Source organism: Ailuropoda melanoleuca, chromosome 4 (assembly GCF_002007445.2).
Source record: "Ailuropoda melanoleuca isolate Jingjing chromosome 4, ASM200744v2, whole genome shotgun sequence".
Taxonomy (NCBI): Eukaryota; Metazoa; Chordata; class Mammalia; order Carnivora; family Ursidae; genus Ailuropoda; species Ailuropoda melanoleuca.
Window position 1 is genome coordinate 125,932,988 of NC_048221.1, and position 18,534 is coordinate 125,951,521.

The 18,534-nt window shown below is 45.9% G+C and overlaps 2 protein-coding genes across 6 annotated transcripts in view; one reads left to right on the forward strand and one right to left on the reverse strand.

Annotated features, from left to right (window-relative positions):
• Positions 1-1,075: 1,075 nt before the first annotated feature.
• FKBP1B (FKBP prolyl isomerase 1B) lies at positions 1,076-13,124 on the reverse strand. Of its 3 annotated transcripts, none has more exons than XM_034659834.1 (4): positions 12,936-13,124; positions 9,383-9,430; positions 4,554-4,666; positions 1,076-3,493 (listed from the first exon to the last, which is right to left on the reverse strand). In XM_034659834.1, exons 1-4 carry the CDS (start codon positions 12,970-12,972, stop codon positions 3,449-3,451), a joined length of 243 nt encoding a protein of 80 aa, XP_034515725.1. In that variant the 5' UTR covers positions 12,973-13,124; the 3' UTR covers positions 1,076-3,448. The 3 variants fall into 3 exon arrangements, with proteins under 3 accessions (XP_034515725.1, XP_034515723.1, XP_034515724.1); XM_034659832.1 differs by having other exon boundaries at positions 1,081-3,448; XM_034659833.1 differs by lacking the exon at positions 1,076-3,493 and adding an exon at positions 3,500-3,977.
• A 1,668-nt stretch (positions 13,125-14,792) lies between these two features.
• Positions 14,793-18,534, forward strand: part of WDCP (WD repeat and coiled coil containing) — a 22,943-nt gene continuing 19,201 nt past the window's right edge. The window contains exon 1 of one of the 3 annotated variants that reach the window (XM_011235371.3): positions 14,793-14,873. The gene's annotated coding sequence lies outside the window, so the exon portion shown is untranslated. The remainder of the gene's footprint in view (positions 14,874-18,534) is intronic. The other 2 variants (XM_011235378.3, XM_034659835.1) reach the window with 2 other exon arrangements.

The window sequence follows — 18,534 nt, forward strand, 5'->3', positions numbered from 1 at the left end:
AAGATAATATGCTCTTTTATACTTCTGGTACTGTCTTCTCAGCCTACTATTGAAAATGAAGAAATTATTCCTATTAATTATGTCACTACTTTTTGAAAGCACTGTAAAAGACTAGAAAGAACCATTTCTAAGAAGGGCAGGGAGATAACAAAGGAGCCATAGCTTTAATTTTCTTCTGAATGCTTTTATGGATTCCTTACTAATTTGTGTAATGCATGGTGTGCCTTTAGGTATTTACCAATGTAAAAATAATTTTCTAAAAGACTTTTTTTTGTAAGGGGAAAACAGACTTCGAGTGTGCTTTGTCTAAGTGGCAGACTGGCTTGCTCTAGTGGAGTTTTTTTAAGTTAATAACAAGGGGAAATTGCTTCTATTGACAATTATGGCCAGTCCCGTCATTTGGATTAGTATATCTGTTAGCTGAGTTTCATGACCTAAGGCTAAGAGTTAAAAATTCCAATTGTCCAGGGCACCTGGGTGGCACAGTTGGCTGAGTCAGCTCTTGGTTTCAACTCAGGTCATGACCTCAGCGTTGTGAGATTGAGCTCCATGTTGGGCTCTGTGCTCAGTGTGGAGTCTGCTTAAGTTTCTCTCCCTCTCCCTCTGCCCCTCCCCCCTGTACTCTCTCTCTAATAAATAAATCTTTAAAAGAATTTTAAAAATTAAAATGTCCGATTGTGGGGTACCTGGCTGGCTCAGTCAGTACAGTATGTGACTCTTGATTGCATAGTCATAAGTTTGAGTCCCATGTTGGGTGTAGAAATTACTTAAAAAATAAAATCTTTAAAAATTCCAATTGTTTGGCAATTTTGTGGCCTGTCCGAGTTAAAAGAACTTGAATTCTGTTGATAAATCTTGAGCACCTACTCTGTGCCAGGTCTGTGTGTGCTAAGATGCTGAGGCTATACTTTTAATCGGTCTTTTTCTGCACCAGGCATCTAAGGCTCTTTTTCAGACTGCTTTTTTTTTTTTTTTTAAGATTTTTGTTTATTTATTTGACAGAGAGAGAAACAGCGAGAGAGGGAAGACAAGCAGGGGGAGTGGGAGAGGGAAAAGCAGGCTCCCCACTGAGCAGGGAGCCTGACACAGGGCTCAATTGCAGGGTCCTGGGATCCTGACCTGAGCCGAAGGCAGATGCCCAACAACTGAGCCACCCAGGCGCCCCTTCAAACTGCTTTTAAGAGTACAAGGGACGATCGTGCTCATGCACATGTAAGTGTATCGATGTGTGCCAGAGCTGCTTTACGTTCACCTAGGTTAAATTCTGAGTTTCTAAGAAAGATTTTGTATGAGTAGACTGGAAATTTGAAAATGACTGATACGACATAGATCTCATTACCACTCTCCTGCTTAACAACTCTCAGGGGCTCTCCCAGGACAATGTCCAAACTTGTTGGCATACTGTCTCATAATTTTCTGCATCATCTTTTAAGAGCTCCAGTAAAGCAGGGCCTGCAAAGCCTAGCATATCCTTTCCAGGTGCTAGCCAGTAGTTATTTGCATTTGTTTGTTTTGGTTCTCTTGGTGGGTGTCTCCCATGACCCCTTAACTTATGAATACTCTACACTGAGATTTTTTTTCAGCTCCACAGTGGACACCTGAAATGGTCCTTGATGCCATTTTTTATTTTATCCTGCTAGTGTCACAGCAGAAAACAGGAGTATGTCTCTCATAACAGGCAAAGTTCTGAGAAATTATCAGAGACATTCGTGTCATTGAAAAAACCTGGGAACTAAGACATTCTGAAGGAAAGACCCCAGAAAGCAATGAGTGCAGCACCCTCTGGCTGGTCTGCTTCCACAACAGAAGTGAGACCGGGGGTTGGGTGATTAAAAGCAAAGCGCCCCCTTTCTCATTTCTTTTCCTCCATCTTAAAGCACTGCCTCTTAACTCCTTGATCCTCAGCGGAGGAATACAGCCAGGGCTTCCTGGAGACTAAAGGGGTAGATGAAGCAGCCAAGATGACGTGGACCCATTATCATTCGTATGACATTATGTGACATGTATCAGTGAATCTATGCAGGAAACTAAGTGCTAACCTACCAGCCTCTCCTCAATCTTAATCCAAGTCCTCACTGACAGAATAGCCCTGACTATGGCAAAGAACTTTTCTCACCTATGTCAAAAGAAAAATCTCTTAGCCACATTGCCCCAGGCTCTTTTGGCAAACACACAGCCCACACCAGTAAGTGGGCTGATGATAAACCCTAACTGGGAATTCCCATAAGTTACAGTAAGTATAGATGAAAATAAGCAGTATATATGGAAACAAGTTCAGAATCATACATTCTCAGAAATAATACCCCAATGTAAGAGCAAAACTAGATGAAACTAAGCAGTAAATGCAAAAACAAGCTCAAAACCACACATTCCTTTTCAAAAGTAACTTCCCAGCGTGAGTGAGTGTAGGGCTCGAAGACCTAACACACCTTCATTCATTCAGGCGTAGTGTTCTTTTCCTGCTGGGTGAGGAGAACTCGTCCCTCTAAGTCCAAACACAGGGAGATTGCAAGGTCAGACAAGTGCTCAAATCCTATGTTGGATTGCTAGGCTATGAGGTTTGAACACAATACATTCCTTCGGTTATTCGGAGAAGAATTCTGAGCCTGTGAGGCAAGTGGCAAGTTAATACCTACCTTGTAGGGCTGCTTAGAGGGTTGGTGGCAATTTTATTTAAAAATATATAGAACAAGGCCCAGCATGTACAAAACTCACATCATAGCTATTATGTTTATTATCATTCCTGGCTACTTGGAAGGCTCCTTCCCACTCTTTCCCAAGGGCAACTGGTTATGCAGTCCTTAAAGCACTTACTTCCTACAATAAGGATGTACAGGAATTTGTCAAGCACAGAGCCTTTATTTTACATATCATTTCCAAGGAGGACATTGTGTAAGTCAGCAGCCAACAGAATTGCTAAGAGAGAAAGTGACAGCAAAGGTAACTGGCTCAAGTCCCTCTGTGTATACCATGTACATTTCATGTCTGAGCACCTTGTGTGTCTGGCTTAAGTAAGGCAGTGTAGATTGTGCGAACGAGAAATCTGTATTCTGTGATCAGAAATGGCTACGACATGCTTCACGCAAAATGCACAACCTGAAATGTTTTGATCTGCAACCGAAGTTTCCTCAAGCAAAGATGCGCGTGTACGATGATGAACACATACAGAGCAACTTGGGCAGAGCATGGGTAATGCTGTGGGGCAGTGAGGTTAGCGCACTGATCAAGAGCCCCAAGCAGGAGGAGCCGTCCCAGTGGCAGAGCAGGCTAGGAGGGTGAGCAGCAGCCATCTCCAGCCACCTCGAGTTCCTTCCTGCCTTCACTCTAAGTTGAGCAGCTCCACGTCAAAGATGAGGGTGGCATTGGGAGGGATGACACCAGGGTGGCCCGTGGCTCCATACGCCACATCGGGGGTGCAGGTCAGCTTCGCCCTCTGCCCCAAGCTCATCTAGCAGGGATGGGGGCAGATGGGGAGAGGAGAAAGAGGACCCAGCTTGATTTAAAAGAAAAAAGTAAGATAACTATGGCATTTTCCCATACCATCCTCAAAGTAACTCCAAAGATCTGAGATGAATTTTCTATGGGGCACACTGAAGTGATGCTGAATTGAGATTCTGCCTCAGACTAGCAGAGACTTCACTGCGGGGCAGTAACTTCCACCAAGTAGTCCCAAATTCATTCATCCAACAACCACTGCTGGTTATTCAACTAGTGCATGGCCCCAACACTTCGATTGGTTCATTATTGTTCCTCACCCTCTTCCAAAAGAACCTAAAGAGGGCGTGTAAAGAGCACACATCCAAGTACATACTCAAGGAGATAAAGGAGCAGTCCATTAAAGACGTGAAGCAATCAGAGGCCACCGCAAGGTGCAGAGGGCTGAGAGAGCTACTCTAACAGCATCATATGGCTTCAGAGACCAAGGGAGAAGAGCATGAACCAGGGCTCATCACAGCAGTCATCAAGGACACCTGGCACTGGTGGAATAGGTGAAATTTGAAAAAATCGATTTTTAAATTTTGAATAACCAACTCAAAAATTTGAATGGCTCGGTTAATGGTACTGTATCAATGTAAATGTGTAATTGATCACAAACTCATGTAATTTGATCATTGTACTATGGTTACGTAAAATGTTAACATTTGGGGAAGCCGGGCAAAGAATATATGGGAACTATTTCTGTGATATTTTTGCAAGTCTGAAATTTTTAAGTTAAAAAACAAAAACAAAAACAAAAAACCCTTGGCCTCCCCACCCCTCAACTCTCCTGCTCCCTCTGTCCCAGACAGCTGGTAGCTCGCAGGCCTCCGAAGCTAGTTCTGAGCAAGCCTGGAGGGTTGTGCTTGGAATGAGAGCCCCCAGTGACTTAAAGGAGTCATGCTGGCAATGAGAGGGAAGGGGTGGGGGCACAAAGCCAAGGACGGAATCTGGATGGTGTCCCCATGCCCTGGCAGCAGAGTCAAAGCTGTGGCTGTCTGTGATAGGGCAAGGGCAGCGTACTGAGCCCAGACTCCAACTCCCTGAATTCCCCCTACTGAGGATTCCCATCCTACCTGGGCCGCACCCTCTTCAAAACCCTTGATGACTTCCTGTTTGCCAATTCTGAACTTGAAAGGTTTGTTTCTGTCTCTGGATGAATCGAATTTCTTCCCATTTTGGAGCATTCCTGTGAAAGCAAGAATAGGATGGAGAAGAGTGGTGGTCATGAGTTAACTCCCAGTTCTAGGGCCGCATGTCTAAAATGGAATTCCTATTTGGCACAAACCTGCACCTCTTCCAATCTCCCCACCTGTCCTGTTGCCCAAGCAAGAAACCCAGATACTTTGCTCTGCCTTACCCCACGTGCAGCCTATCACTAAGTCCTACACATCTCTGCAATCTACTTGCTTTCTCCATTTCTACTGTCACCACCCCATGACTGCACCACGTCCCCATCATGTCTCACCTGTGTGCGGAACACCCTCTAACTGGTCTTTCCACTCCACTCTCACTCCTCCATTCCACCCAGAATGACTGTCTTTTATAAACATGTATCTGATCATGTTACTCCCTTGCTTAAAACATGTCAATAGCTCCCCGAGGCAGAATCTAAATGCCTATACTGCACACAGGCCCTTCAAGATCCATATATATATATATATATATAGCCTGCCTGATAACCCCTCTCTGCTCTCCCCTTCCTTTCCTTCCTCCCATGTCCTATTCAGGGCACACCTTTCTCAAATACCTCTGTGCTTTACAACCTTTTCTGAGCCACTTCCTCAGCCCGAAGATGTTTCTGCCTCAGGTTGCATCCTCACCTGCTTTTCACAAGGTTCCCCCAGCACACAAAACCCAAAGGCCATATCATCATCCCCCTCCTGCAATGAACACAGCAAAGTGACCCAGTCAAGGGTGGCCTCCAGACCCCATAAAAATGGCCTGTTTGAACCCGAAACACCCCGATGCTGTCTCCAGCAGTTTGGAGCATCCCTGAGCCTCCAGGTGTGGCTGCCTTGTCATCCCTGACATACAAACACTTCTCATTCCTGCTGCCTAAGGCTCAAGAGCTGTTTTTCTGTTTTTAGTTCGTTTGGTGATTGGCTCAAAGATCAGACCTACTGTAAACGATGCTCTCCCACGATTTCTTCCTGCAGCCCGCAGACCACAACAAAAGGCAATTTGAGACCAGAGAAAGATCTGGCCTATGAGTTCGGAGACTGGATTCTGACTTCATGCTGGCACTAACTCATTGTGTAAAGTTAGGCAAATCACTTCCTTTCTCATGGCCTCAGATTTGCCATGTTTAATGTGGGAGGTCTGGACAAGCTCAGTGTCTGAGCATCTATGACTCCACTTCCGAATTCCTACCACTTATATACGAAAGACAGTCTCATTTTCCTACCTTCTGGGTAGAATAAATTGGACTCTTGCCCTGTGTACAAAATCAGGCAAAGGAGAAAACCCTGTGGCTACACAGATGGATACTAAGGAGATCAAATACAAACTCATGCATGCACACAGGTTAAGATATTCAGATACACAGAGATACTCATGTGGGCGCATGGGCACTGATGCACACACATTCAGAAGAAAGACCCTCATGGTCAAACAGATGCTAAGAAAATATTTAGATCCACAAATCTACATACATTCACACAGACACACACTTGGACAAAAACACATATGCGTATGCACACACACACTCCCTTTGAAGACTGGCTTTCTCATTCCCCAATTTCTTCAGGTTTCATATGACTTAATATACTTCAGGACACATACAGTTATCTACTGCTACAAGTTCAGCCAAAACCATGCAGCCCAGAAAAAGACCCACATATACGTGGTTAGCTGATTCAACAAAGGTGCCACGGCAATGCAACAGATAAAGGATGATTTTTTTTTATTAATGTTGCTGGATCAACTGCATATCCATATGGAGAAAAAAATGAAACTTGACCCTTACTTTTTGCACACATAAAATCGATTCCAGATGAATCACATACTTAAATATGAAACATAAAATAATAAAGCTTCTTCAAGATAACAAACAGAAGGACATCTTCATGACCTAGGGACAAAGATTTCTGAACTGAACACAAAAGTACTAACTATAAAGGAAAAGATCGATGTGTAGCACTTCGTTAAAATTAAGAACTTCTAGGAGTGCCTGGTTGGCTTCATAGGTTAAACATCTGCCTTTGATCAGGTCATGATCCCAGGGTCCTGGAATTGAGCCCCGCATCAGCTTCCTGCTAAGTGGGGAGTCTGCTTCTCCCTCTGCCTGTCACTCCACCTGCTTGAGCTCTCTCTTTGGGTGTGCTCTTTTTTTGTTTTTAAAAAAATTAAATTAAATTAAGAACTTCTATTCAAAAAATGCCATTAAGAGAGTAAAAAGACAAGCTCTGGCATGGGAGGTGACTGGAATCAGTATAACTAACAAAAGACTCATACCTAGAATATATAAAGAATTCCTGGGGTGCCTGGGTGGTGCGTAAGCATATGACTCCTGATTTCAGCTCAGGTCATGATCTCAGGGTTGTGAGATTGAGCCCTGGGTTGGGCTCTGTGCTGGGCATGAAGTCTGCTTAAGATTCTCTCCCCCCTCTCCCTCTGCCCCCCCACCCCATGCTCTCTCTCTCTCTCTTTCAAAAACAAAAAAAATCCTTTAAAGACAGCCAACCTAATTTTTATAATTGGACAAAACTTGAGCAGACTAAAGAGGATATCCAAATGGCCAGTAAGTGCATGAAAAGGAACTCAACTTCATTAGTCATCAGGGCAATGCCAATCAAAACTGCAAGATACCACTGGACATCCACCTGAGTGGACCAAAAACAAAACAAAAACACGAGGATGCCAAGTTGACGAGGACGCAGGAGAAACTGGAACTCTCACACATGGCTGGTGGCAGTGGAAATCAGCATGACTACTTTGGGAAGCTGTTTGGCAGTGTCTGCTAAAGCTGAGCATTGGTATAACCCATGCCCACCTAACTCCGCTTCTGGGCGTATACCAACCGAAATGCGTACATATGTGCACCACAAGACACCTACGAGACTGTTCGAAGCAATACTACTCATAATAGCCAGAAACTATCAACAACCGAAATGTTCATCAATTGTTGAAAAGATAAATTGTAGTATATTCATCACACAATGAACTGTACGGGAATAAAAAATAACAAATCAGGGGCGCCTGGGTGACTCAATCGGTTAAGCATCTGACTCTTGATTTCAGTTCGGGTCATGATCTCAGGGTCATGGGATTGAGCCCCAAGTCGGGCTCCACACTCAGGGCAGAGTCTACTTGAGATTCTCTCTCTCCCTCTCCCTTGGCCCCTCCCCCCACTCGTGTGTGTACTCTCTCTTTCCCTCAAATAAATAAATAAATCTTAAAAAAAAAAAGAACCACTTTCACAGACATAATATTGAGTAAAATAAGCCAAACACAAAACAGAACATACTCTATGATCACATTTATATGATCTTCAATAACAGGCCAAGCCAACCGATGGGGACAAAGGTGTGAACGCTGGTTACTTCCGGGAGGTGTAATGACTAGGAGGAGGCATGAGGGAGATGCCTGGGCCTGGGGGTTCTGGAAATGTATGTGTTGGTCTGGATGGTGGTCATATATAAGTGTAATCACTTCGAAAAATTTCATTGAGCTGTACATTTTAGATTTATGTTCTCTACTGTGTTTATATTTAATTTAAAAGTTTACCAAAAAGTCCCATACAGTCTCTTGCTGGGTTTGATGAGACAGTCCCTCCCCAAACCAGAGGCACTCATGGCTAATGTTAGTGTTTAATGCACATTGCCTGCTCTCTGTATCTACTATAAAAAGTCTTTGCAAAAGGATGTTGTGGTTTTAGTAACTTGATAAGTACTGGTCTGTCTACAACATGTAGAACAGATAAATCAATTACACAGGTCAGAGGCCCCAGAGGACTCATGGTAATTAGGCCACATCAGCGGGAGATAAAACACAGCTCTAGCCCACTGACGTCAGCGACTGGCAACACAGCTGTTGAGAAATACCCACACTGTCTGCCTAGATTTAACCTGGCACTTCACACTGGCCCAGAGAACTGCTAAAAATGGCCCCATCTGAATACGTCCTAGGAATTAAACTGGCCTTGCTGTCTGCTAAGTGGCTGTCACCAAGTTTGCCACATTGGGAAGCAGGTCACAAGGCAGAGCACTCGCCCCTCTGGGAACAAATACCTGCTCGTGATCTTTCTGCCAGCCGTCTCAGGAATCCATCTAGAATGTTCTTCAGCCCACCTGACCTTCCAGTACAGAGCATCCAAGAGGGATCAGCAGAGATGTGGGGGGCTCCATCTGTCACCCCCCCCACCTACACTGCATCAGAGCCCCTGAATCACTGGTCTCTCCCACTCCCCAGAGCCCCAAAGAAGGAAGGAATCCTCCCTTTTCATCCGTGTGTCCCCAGTGCCCAGGACAGCATCTTGCACACAGCAGGTACTCAACAACAGTAGGCAAGTCAAATAGTCTATTTCTTAAAAAAGAAAGGAAATGCTGAGGAGGTCAACCTCCTCTTCTCTAATAATATTGTGAGAGGAAAAAGGAGTCTGCAGGGAAGAGCAGGGCTCTCAGAGCTTTAAGAAGGGATTCCAAATATCAGACAGAACCAGGAGGGCCAGGCTCCACAGAGGGCTCCTGCTGGTACAAGTGGGGAAGGGGTAACCTTGCAAGCCCCCTTTCCCATATGCACAAGGCTGGCTCGAGAAGTGGGGGGATAGCTGGTCAGGGGAGACTTGTCTATCTGAGGCTTTGGGCCTGATCCAGGGAGCAGATACCTCTGGAGAGGAGTATCAGAGGAGAGACCTCCCTCGGGAGGGGCAGGTCTGGGTGAAGGCTGAGGAAGCAAAGCCTACCTGTGTAGTGCACCACACACGTCTGTCCCTTCTTGGGGAATGTCCTTCCTGCAAGGAGACATGACGGCAGATGAATGAATAAGGTATTGGAGAAAGTCACCTGGGACGTTCAGGTGTGACTTGACCCAGAGGTCTGGCCCACATTCCCCTCCATACCATGGAGATGCCCATGGCTCTAGCTCCGGCTCCGTGCCTCCTGTGAGCCAGATTAGTCTCTTCACCTCTCTTTATTTGATTTGAACTTTATTCCCTTGGGTTCCTCAACTCCACTCTCTCCTTGTTATTTTCCTTTCCTTGACTCTCCTTTTACTTTCCTTCATCCATTCTACAAACATTTACTGACAGCCTACTATGTGCCTGGACCAGATTTCAGAAACACAGAGCAATCTATGAACTCATGGTGAAGTTAGGGAAACAGACACATAAATAAATAATAGATTATCCTGCAGGATGATGACTGCAAGCAAGGATTAATAAGCACAATGATTCACAAATATTTACAGAATACCTACTATATGCGAAGAATGGGCCTGATTTCAGGGACCTGGCAGTAAACCATACAGACAAGATCACTAATCCTTGGAGTTTACATTCTAATGGAGGGAAACAAACAGTACTCAGATAAACAAGACAATTATAAATTATGATAATTCTCTAAAGGAAAGAAACACAATGACAAGTTAAAGAGACACAATGATCAGACCATTTTAGAAAGGGTGGTCCAGGATGGCCTCTCAAAAAAGGTGACATTTGGGCTGAATCTTGAAGAATGAGCAAAATGCTGGGAAAAGCACTGCAGGAAGAGGGAGCTGCAAGTGCATAAACCTTGAGGCAGGAAAAGATTGGAGCATTTGCAGAAGAGAAAGAAGACCGGTGACTGGAAAGAAAAGAGGGAGAGGGAGACAAGTGAGAAAGAGCCGGATCATGCCCGGCATTGCGGGGCTGGATTTAACTCCAAGTGCAATAGGAAGCCACTGGAGGGTTTTAAGCAAGAGAATGACATAATCTGAATTAAGATTTTATAAGATCACTCTGGCTGCTGTGTGTAGAATGGACGGTTAGGCGCCTGTTGCAATAATCCAGACAGGAAATCAATTATGGCTTGAATCAATGTGGTCGCAGCAGAGAAGAGAGCAAAAGAGATGTATTTGGGAGACAGGGCTGACAGGGTACATTAGTGGAGTGGAGATGGGGTCCAGGATGAGGAAGAAGGAGAAATCGAGTACAATGCTTGGGTTTTCAGTTTGGGCAACTGGATGGACAGTGGAACTAATTCCAGGTGGGGAAGACTAGGGAGGAGCAGATTTGAGCAGTTGGCAATCTTGAAATGCCTATTAGACATCTGAGTTTATATTGCAAGTAGGCAGATGGAGAGTGTGCACTGGAGGTGTAAATCTGGGTGGAATTTAAAGCCGCAGGCCTGGATAGCAAAGCTTTGGGAGGCTAACAACTGAGCCAATATGTTGAGGACTCTATGGGGAGTCAGGGAAGGCATCAGAGAGGAGATAAGGGTTAAACTGGGTCTTAAAAGATTAATAGTTTGCTAGAAGAAGTAAAGGGAGGTAATCTAGGAAGAGCGAACAACACATTCAAAGGCCCAGAATCAAGAACTAGTGGGATCCCTGTCTGGCTCACTGTTGTAACCCCAGGACCTAGCACATTGTACATGCTCAATAAATCACATTGTACATGTTCAATAAATATTTGTAGAATGACTGGTGTGTTTAACCACTTTGCAGGCAGCTTGCCGAAGCTAGAGAAAAAGGTGGTAGTGGGAGTAGGGGCTGTAGTAAGAAAAGAGGCTCTACTGTGGAACGTAAGATTAGGCTAGCTTAGGCTAGCTTACTATCCGTGTGGGAGAAGGAAAGGGAAGATTCATTAAAATACAAGGCAGGGGGCCAGGTGGGAGGGAGCAGAATGGGATGGGACCCTCAAACATGCATTTTAAAGGGTCCTCAGGCTATGGTGAGGAAAATAGGCCGTGAGTTAGGGAGACACAATGGAAGGCAAAAAGCTGAGACTGGAGGTGGGGAGACCAGTTTAGAGGATGTGCAGAAATCCAGGTGAGAGATGGTGGTGGATGGAACCAGAGCAGGGGCTAAAGGGATGGAGCCTAGAGATTTTCAGCAGAAGGACCAAGTCCTGTCAGACTTGCTGTGAGGCTTGACCAAGACCCGGTGTCTCTAGTGTTAACAGTACAGTAGCTTGGTTTTGGTGCTTTCTGGATTCAAGGGTTAGACTGTTAAAAGCAGGCCAAAGCTCTTGCAGGCTTCCTCTAAAAATCTAATCTCCCTCAAGAGAAAATGCCCTTTGTCCTTGGCCAGCGAGGGAGGATAAGCAGAGAAAGCTCTAAGGGCTACTTTGAGCTAGGGAAGGGAGAAGAAGCCTCCAGCCCCTTGGCAGAACTCAGTGGCAGTGCCCTGGTGTGTGACAAAGTCTCAGGGAGATGCTTCCTGGGACCCAACCTCATGGTTCCCAGGGTGAGCAAAGAAGCCTGTACCTGCGGGGTGATAAGGGTAGGGGTTGGGCCCTCTAAGGACCATTGCCTTTAACAAGAACCAAGAGGTCCTCCAATTTCCTAGAAGGGGTGGGGTTGTCGGTTATGTCTCACATGAAGTTTGTCTGTCAAATTCTGCAGAAATGGGGGCTCTGGACTGGATTAAGTTTCATTTAAAAAATTTAAAAATGGCTATTCCTTGCACATCCAGACCCAATTATACAAGAAATGCCTGGCTTGGGAAAGTGAGTGGTGCCAGTTCTGGGGGCAGGGAAAAGGGAATAACAGAGGAGTGCTTGGGAGTAGGGAGGACAAGGAGCATGAGTTGTTTTGGACTTGCTGACTTAGGTATCCGTGGGACATCCAGGTAGAGGTCGAGCTGCAGCTGGATAAATGGACCACCTTGAACTCGGGTCGGAGATCTGGGCTAGAGGCTTAAGTTTGGAGGCCATCGGTTTGCAGACGGTAATGAAAGCCATGGGAGCGTACAGGATGGCTGGAGAGGCTGAGTGGGGCGGGGAGGATAAAGCAAGATGCAGAGGCGGCGGAGGGAGCGCTTCTTCCTTCCCAGACTGGCTCGGTCCCCACAACGTCTCACCGCCCAGCCCACAGGGGCCGCCCGACCGGAGGCCCGAAGGGGGGCGCGTTAGAAAGGATTGCCCCAAGCAGAAGGGAACCCTTCCAGCTGTCCCCAGAGCTCACCTAGCAGGGCAGGGAAAGCAGAGCTAAAGCCCTGCGCTGGGAAACCAGCAGTAGCAGATAACTGAAAGGTTCCAGCCGCTGCAGCGGCGGCCCGAGGCCCCCGGGGCGGTGGCGGGCCGCAGACCCCCGGCTCCTGGCCGCCGCCTTCGATCCCCTAGGTGAGCCGGCGCGGAAGGGGATGGTGGAGGATCGTCTGCTAGACCCCCAACAATCCCGTCTGGGGTCTCCTCCAGCCGCCCCCATCCTATGCCCGCCCCCGATTCAGCACCCTCCGCGCTACCTCAGAATCAGACCCCCGCCCGCCCGGCTCCGCCCCGGGACCCTTCCTCCTCCCCCGGCTCCGCCGCCCAGTACCGTCTCCCGGGGAGATGGTCTCGATCTCCACGCCCATCGCAGTCCCACTGGCCCCGCCTCCGAGGGTCCCCGCTGCTGCCCCGACCCCGGCTCGGCTCCGGCCCTGGCCCCGCTGGCTCTCCGGCTCGCCTCCCCGCCGCCACTGCAGAGCCGGAGGAGGTGCGGCGGGAGTCGGGACCTGCGCGGGGAGGGGCCACGGGGAAGGGGGCGGCGGGGCGGAGCGGCGCGGAAAGGTGGGGTCGACTGGGGCGGGGCCCGGGGGAAGGGACCCTGACGCGGCTGCTCCGGAGCGTGGCCAGGCTAACGGTCATTAACTGGGGAGGATGGCGAGGGAGGCATGAGACACCCGCGCATCCATCCATCCATCCATCCATCCATTTATCCATCGATCTATCCATCCGTTCCACAGATTTATCTAGCATCTACTCTGTGCTAAGCTCTGGGGAGTCAACCCGGTCCCACAGACTAGGGGAAAGCCGGCAACTAAACCAACACTTTAAATAGATGCGCTCACTGGAGTTGAGAACGTTATGGAAGCACCTGAGAGGTACTTACCCTAGCTCGACTGCCCGGAATGTAGGCGCATTCTGGGGATGCGCGGGGCGTGGTGGGGGGGAGGGAGAGGGAGGCGGAGGGGAATGGGAGGGAGGGAGGAAACCATTCATTACCCTACCGCAACCACCCTAAACCTCTATTCACCATTCCGCGTAGATCTGCCCCACTCACAGGTAGTTTCCCACCTTTCAAGGCAAAGAAGTGCGCCCTGCGGATACCAATTAAATTAAGGCAGAATCGCTGTCGTTAAAGAACGAAATTTGTGACGGGTGGGGACGCAGAGTTAGTTACAGCGTGGAGTGATTCAAGCTGTGAGATGAATGAGTAAATTGTACCTTGAGCTCTTCTTCCACGCCAGACCCTTCACCTCTACCCAAAACAGTTTCAGGAATCTGGAAAGATATATTTGGAGGAGATAAATTTGCTTGAAGAATGAATGGAACTTTAATTTTTTTCCCTCTCTTTTCCTCTCATTTTCCCCTGCATTGTTCTAAAAATTGACTTGAGAGCATGATTCTGACCAGTGGTACTGGAATATAGGCACGGGGAGAAAAGCCTGAGCAGAGGCAGCCAGGGTGGGCCCTAGAGTGTTCTTCCTCCATTTCCTCCCCTCCCCCACGCCCCCACTCTCCCAGGTGGTTAGGTCAGATTTCAGCTTATCAGTCTCGCTGAAGGAGGACTGGCTGTTTTGTTCAAGAAAGATGATGGTCAACTGTACTATGAGGGTCAGCATCTGAAATTCCCCATGGGCTGCTTTACGGCGTGGCCCAGGGTCTCCCAGGTGTGTAGCTATCTAAAGTCTAGTATCCCGCTAGGTCCTTGGACTGTGGCCATGGGGAGGCACTCGGGGTAAGCGTAGAACAGGAGTTTATAACTCGGACAGGTCCATGGAGCGGCTTCAGTTGAATGCACAATATCTTGTATGAATAAGAACATTTTTGTGGGGAGATTTTAATCACATTTTAAAGAAGTCCTCAACACCTTCTCACTCCCTGACCCCCTTCCTTCTCCCAAAAAAAGTTAAGAAACCGTGTTGACCCTAGGGATCCTGTACTCTTTCTTAGACTAAGAGAATCGAGGAGAAGTGAGGGAAGGCTCTACCCTAAAGTGAGAGCGAAAGTGTAGCTGGTTTACTGTAGATGGAGTTTCACAGAAACTACTATTCCCAGAGATCTGTGCGGCAAATCCCGAGCTTATTGGTCAAGGGAAAGGCCCCTCCCCTAACGTGACACAAGCAAAAACCAATAGGCAGTGGGCATTGTGGAGCTGGCCCGCTACCGCTCACCTATCGGAAGCCTAGGAGCCTATGCTTCCGGTATTCGCTCTGGGCTCGGGATTCCGCGGCACCCGGATTGTTTTTTTCTGTGGGCAGTGATACCAAAGGTATTTTGTCTCTGCTGCTGCCCAGCTTAGCTGGTGTCGGGAGGCTCTGGGTGGGCCGGAGGGGGGTGGAGGGACCGGCGGGGGGTGGAGGGACCGGCACTCGTTGGGGAGTGGGGAGGAGACCCAGGCGTGCAGAGAGGGTGGGGAGAATGGGAGTAGGAGGTACGCGTGCGAAGGACTGGCCGCTGACTACGGGCGAGGGGTGGGTTTAAACGTTTGACTATATTCCATGTGACTCACTGGTGACACTTTTGGGAATATATCCTAAGGAAGCCATCCGAAATAAAGAACATGCTTTATCCATAGAGACCTTTATCACAGCGTTATTTATAATAATATAAAGTTAGCTTTAAAACCTTAAAACCAGGTGTCTCAACAGCGAGGAAAAATTATGCGACTTCACTTAGTATCAAGTGGCTTCTAAAAATAATTTATAAAAGTTAAATGGCATGGAAAAACGCTAATATATAATAAGTGAAAAAATCGTGATACGAAATTTTACAGTATGATTGAAAAAAATTTAACCGAAACTGCATATAAAAAAGCCCAGAGGGATGTAGTCATAATTTTTTTTTCCTTTGGTTGAATTTTTTTTTGTGAATTTACCTTTTTACCTTTCTTGTGTGTTAATTAAAAATATATATATAAAGAACTTGAAATTATTTTATAGTGGAAACACAATAAATAGAAAAACAAGTTGGGGGTTTTGTAGCTTTGTTTAAACCAACTGAAAGTGGTCCCCTTCGTTCAGACCCCTTGATACTCACGGTGAGTTGTCTTTCAAGAAGATTAAAAACCAGCATTAAATGGCCATAGGCTGAGCACCAGGTCCTGGTTCTGACTGTCTCTCCCCTGAGCTAATAAAATAGTGAGCTTTTCTTTCCCTAAAACTCCCTGAAATCTTATAGTCTGAGGGTTGAGAGGCCAAAAATTACACAGTTAGCTTCAGACAGAATTTAAATATTTTTAAAAATACAAAATAATTGGGGAATGCCTGAAGACTATTTCAGCCTTTGTCCTCTTGGCTCTCTGATCTTTCACAGCCAGGCTGTCCACTGCTTTGGCTTTAACTACCTACATTATGACAGTGACTCCCAAATCTTTAACCTCTGACTGCCTAAGGTACATTGCTACCCTATAGACATCTTAGATGAAGCAGATCTAATACAAAATTTATCACACACTGCACACCCTTCCTACCTTTGAAGCACACTCTGTGCCTCGTGTTATCTCTGATCAATGGTTCAACAATTTCCCAAGCAAAAAATTTGTGTGTTGTCCTTAATTCTCCTTTCTTCCTCACCACTATACCCTACCTGATAACATTATCTATTCCATCTGCCTTAGAAACCTCTCTTGAATCAGGCTCTTTTTCTCTACTGAAGTAGCTACAAACTTGGCTCCCTCTCTCATTGTAACATTCAAACTATTTCATGGCCCCTCATTAAACTTACCAGCCTTCTTCTTTCCCAGGTCCATCCTGCACATTGTCATATGAATGTGTGCTAGTTTTTCCTATCCTCAGCAGGCCCTTTAGGATCAGGGAGATAAGGTTGGAAAGGTATATCGATCTCAGAAAATAGAAGGCCTGAAATACCTTGCTAAGACGTTGTGAAAGAACTTCTTTAATATATGTAGACTGTAGAGACAAAGTATTTGAGCAGAAGAACAAAATGACCATAGCTGTGATTTTTTTAAAAAGATGATTCTGCCCTGGGGCGTCTGGGTGGCTTAGTCAGTTGAGCATCCACCTCTTGGTTTCAGCTCAGGTCATGATCTCATGGGTATGGGATCAAGCCCCTACATGGTACTCCGTGTTCAGCAGGGAATCTGCTTGAAGATTCTCTCCCTCTGCCCCTCTGCCCACTCTCCTGTGTGCTCTCTCTCTCTTTCTTTCTCTCAAGTATCTTATCTTAAAAAATAAAAAAGATGATTCTGCCCAATCACATAGAGCATCTGGGCTCTGTGGGAAGGAAGAGACGGGCGTCCAGCGATTTCTCCTTGACCTACCCTACTAAAAAGGAAGAGGTGATCAAAACCTGAACTAGCAGTGAAGTACAGATTTGGAACCGATTTTTGTCGTTTGTGTTTGGTTTTTGAGAAAAATATGCCAAATTTCTTCTTATTACTAAGGATGAAAATACTAAAATTAATTTTTCTAAAAATCTCAGTAACATGATCATATTTGTCTTTCTCTTATTTATAAATCCTTACCCTGTGCTATCCCTGGCCATACACATCATCAATGACATTAGACTGACTTGGGTGGCCTAAAATATATCATATAAATTGCCTTTGATATAAATGGCCCATTAGGAATTTTCTCTGCTCAGGAAAAAGTATCATGCATTATTTATCAATAAAATTCTTTTAAAAGTGCGTAAGTAGACATTAGAGGATAACATATCTTATATAAGACCAGTGGGTTAGAGATGGAAGTTTTCTTCATTAGTAACGACAGGGGACTTAATTCCTCCATTTAGCAAGCCACCGCAGACCCACTTAATCTGACATCATGTGTGGAAGAATAATAGACTGTTCTTCTTAGTAAAAGACTCTACAGGCAAGGACAAGGCTAGCAAAGAGGTATGAGAACTAAGTTGCAGATAAGTTAAAAGCAAATCACCAGGCAGTTTGGTAGAGAATACATTTTTTTTTTAAGATTCATTTATTTATTAGAGCATGAGTGGAAGGGTAGAGGGAGAGAGAATCGCAAGCAGATTCCCCGTTGAGCACAGAGCCCAACATGGGGCTGGATCCCATGACCCTGAGATCACCACCTGAGCCTAAACCAAGAGTTGGACACTGAACCATCTGTGCCACCCAGCACCCAGTAGAGAATACATCTCTATGGATTTAGAGTCCAAAGGGAACTTCTCAAGTTCTGTCTTCGACACATACTACTCAGTAAAACAGGGTTGAAAAGTGTCCTTTGGGTTCAGTGACCTAAATGGCACTGGTGGCTTGGTGAAAGCTATTTCAAAAAGGTGGTAATAGGGTCAATTTGGAGTGGGTTAAGAAGAGAGTGGTGGGGCGCCTGGGTGGCTCAGTTGGTTAAGCGTCTGCCTTTGGCTCAGGTCATGATCCCAGGGTCCTGGGATTGAGCCCCACGTTGGACTCCCTGCTCAGCAGGGAGTCTGCTTCTCCCTCTGACTGCTGCTCCCCCTGCTTGTGCTCTCTTTCTCTCTCTCTCTGTCAAATAAATAAATAAAATCTTTAAAAAAAAGAAAAAGAAGAGAGTGGTAAGGAGGTGCCTGGCTGGTTTAGTTGGTGGAGTGTTCCACTCTTGATCTCAGGGTCGTGAGTTCAAACCCCAGGCTGGGTGTAGAAATTATTAAAAAAAAAAAAAAAAGTGGTGAAGGAATGGACACCGCGAGTTCAGACAATTCTTTGATAACTAGTAAGATTAACCATCACTCTAAATATGTTTATTGATCATGTTGTATTATTTTGTAAATTGTCTGTTGATATTCTTTGGCCATTTTAAAATTCAGGTGTTTTTGGCTCAAAAGAGCTCTTTATGAAGTATTTTTTACATTTAAATCTTTATTTCCTTCTTTCAATCACAAAAAGGCTATTTTTTTTTAAATGATTTTTTATTATGTTAGTCACCATACAGTACATCCCCGGATTCCGATGTAAAGTTCGATGCTCCATTAGT

Bases quoted from the DNA above. Each gene is read 5' to 3' on its own strand.
- FKBP1B (XM_034659832.1), bottom strand. From the start codon at position 12,972: ATGGGCGTGGAGATCGAGACCATCTCCCCGGGAGACG. The intron at 9,431-12,935 runs GTACTGGGCGGC...GTCTCCTTGCAG, and splicing joins GACCATCTCCCCGGGAGACG to GAAGGACATTCCCCAAGAAG. The intron at 3,449-4,553 runs GTAGGATGGGAA...CATCCCTGCTAG, and splicing joins TTGAAGAGGGTGCGGCCCAG to ATGAGCTTGGGGCAGAGGGC.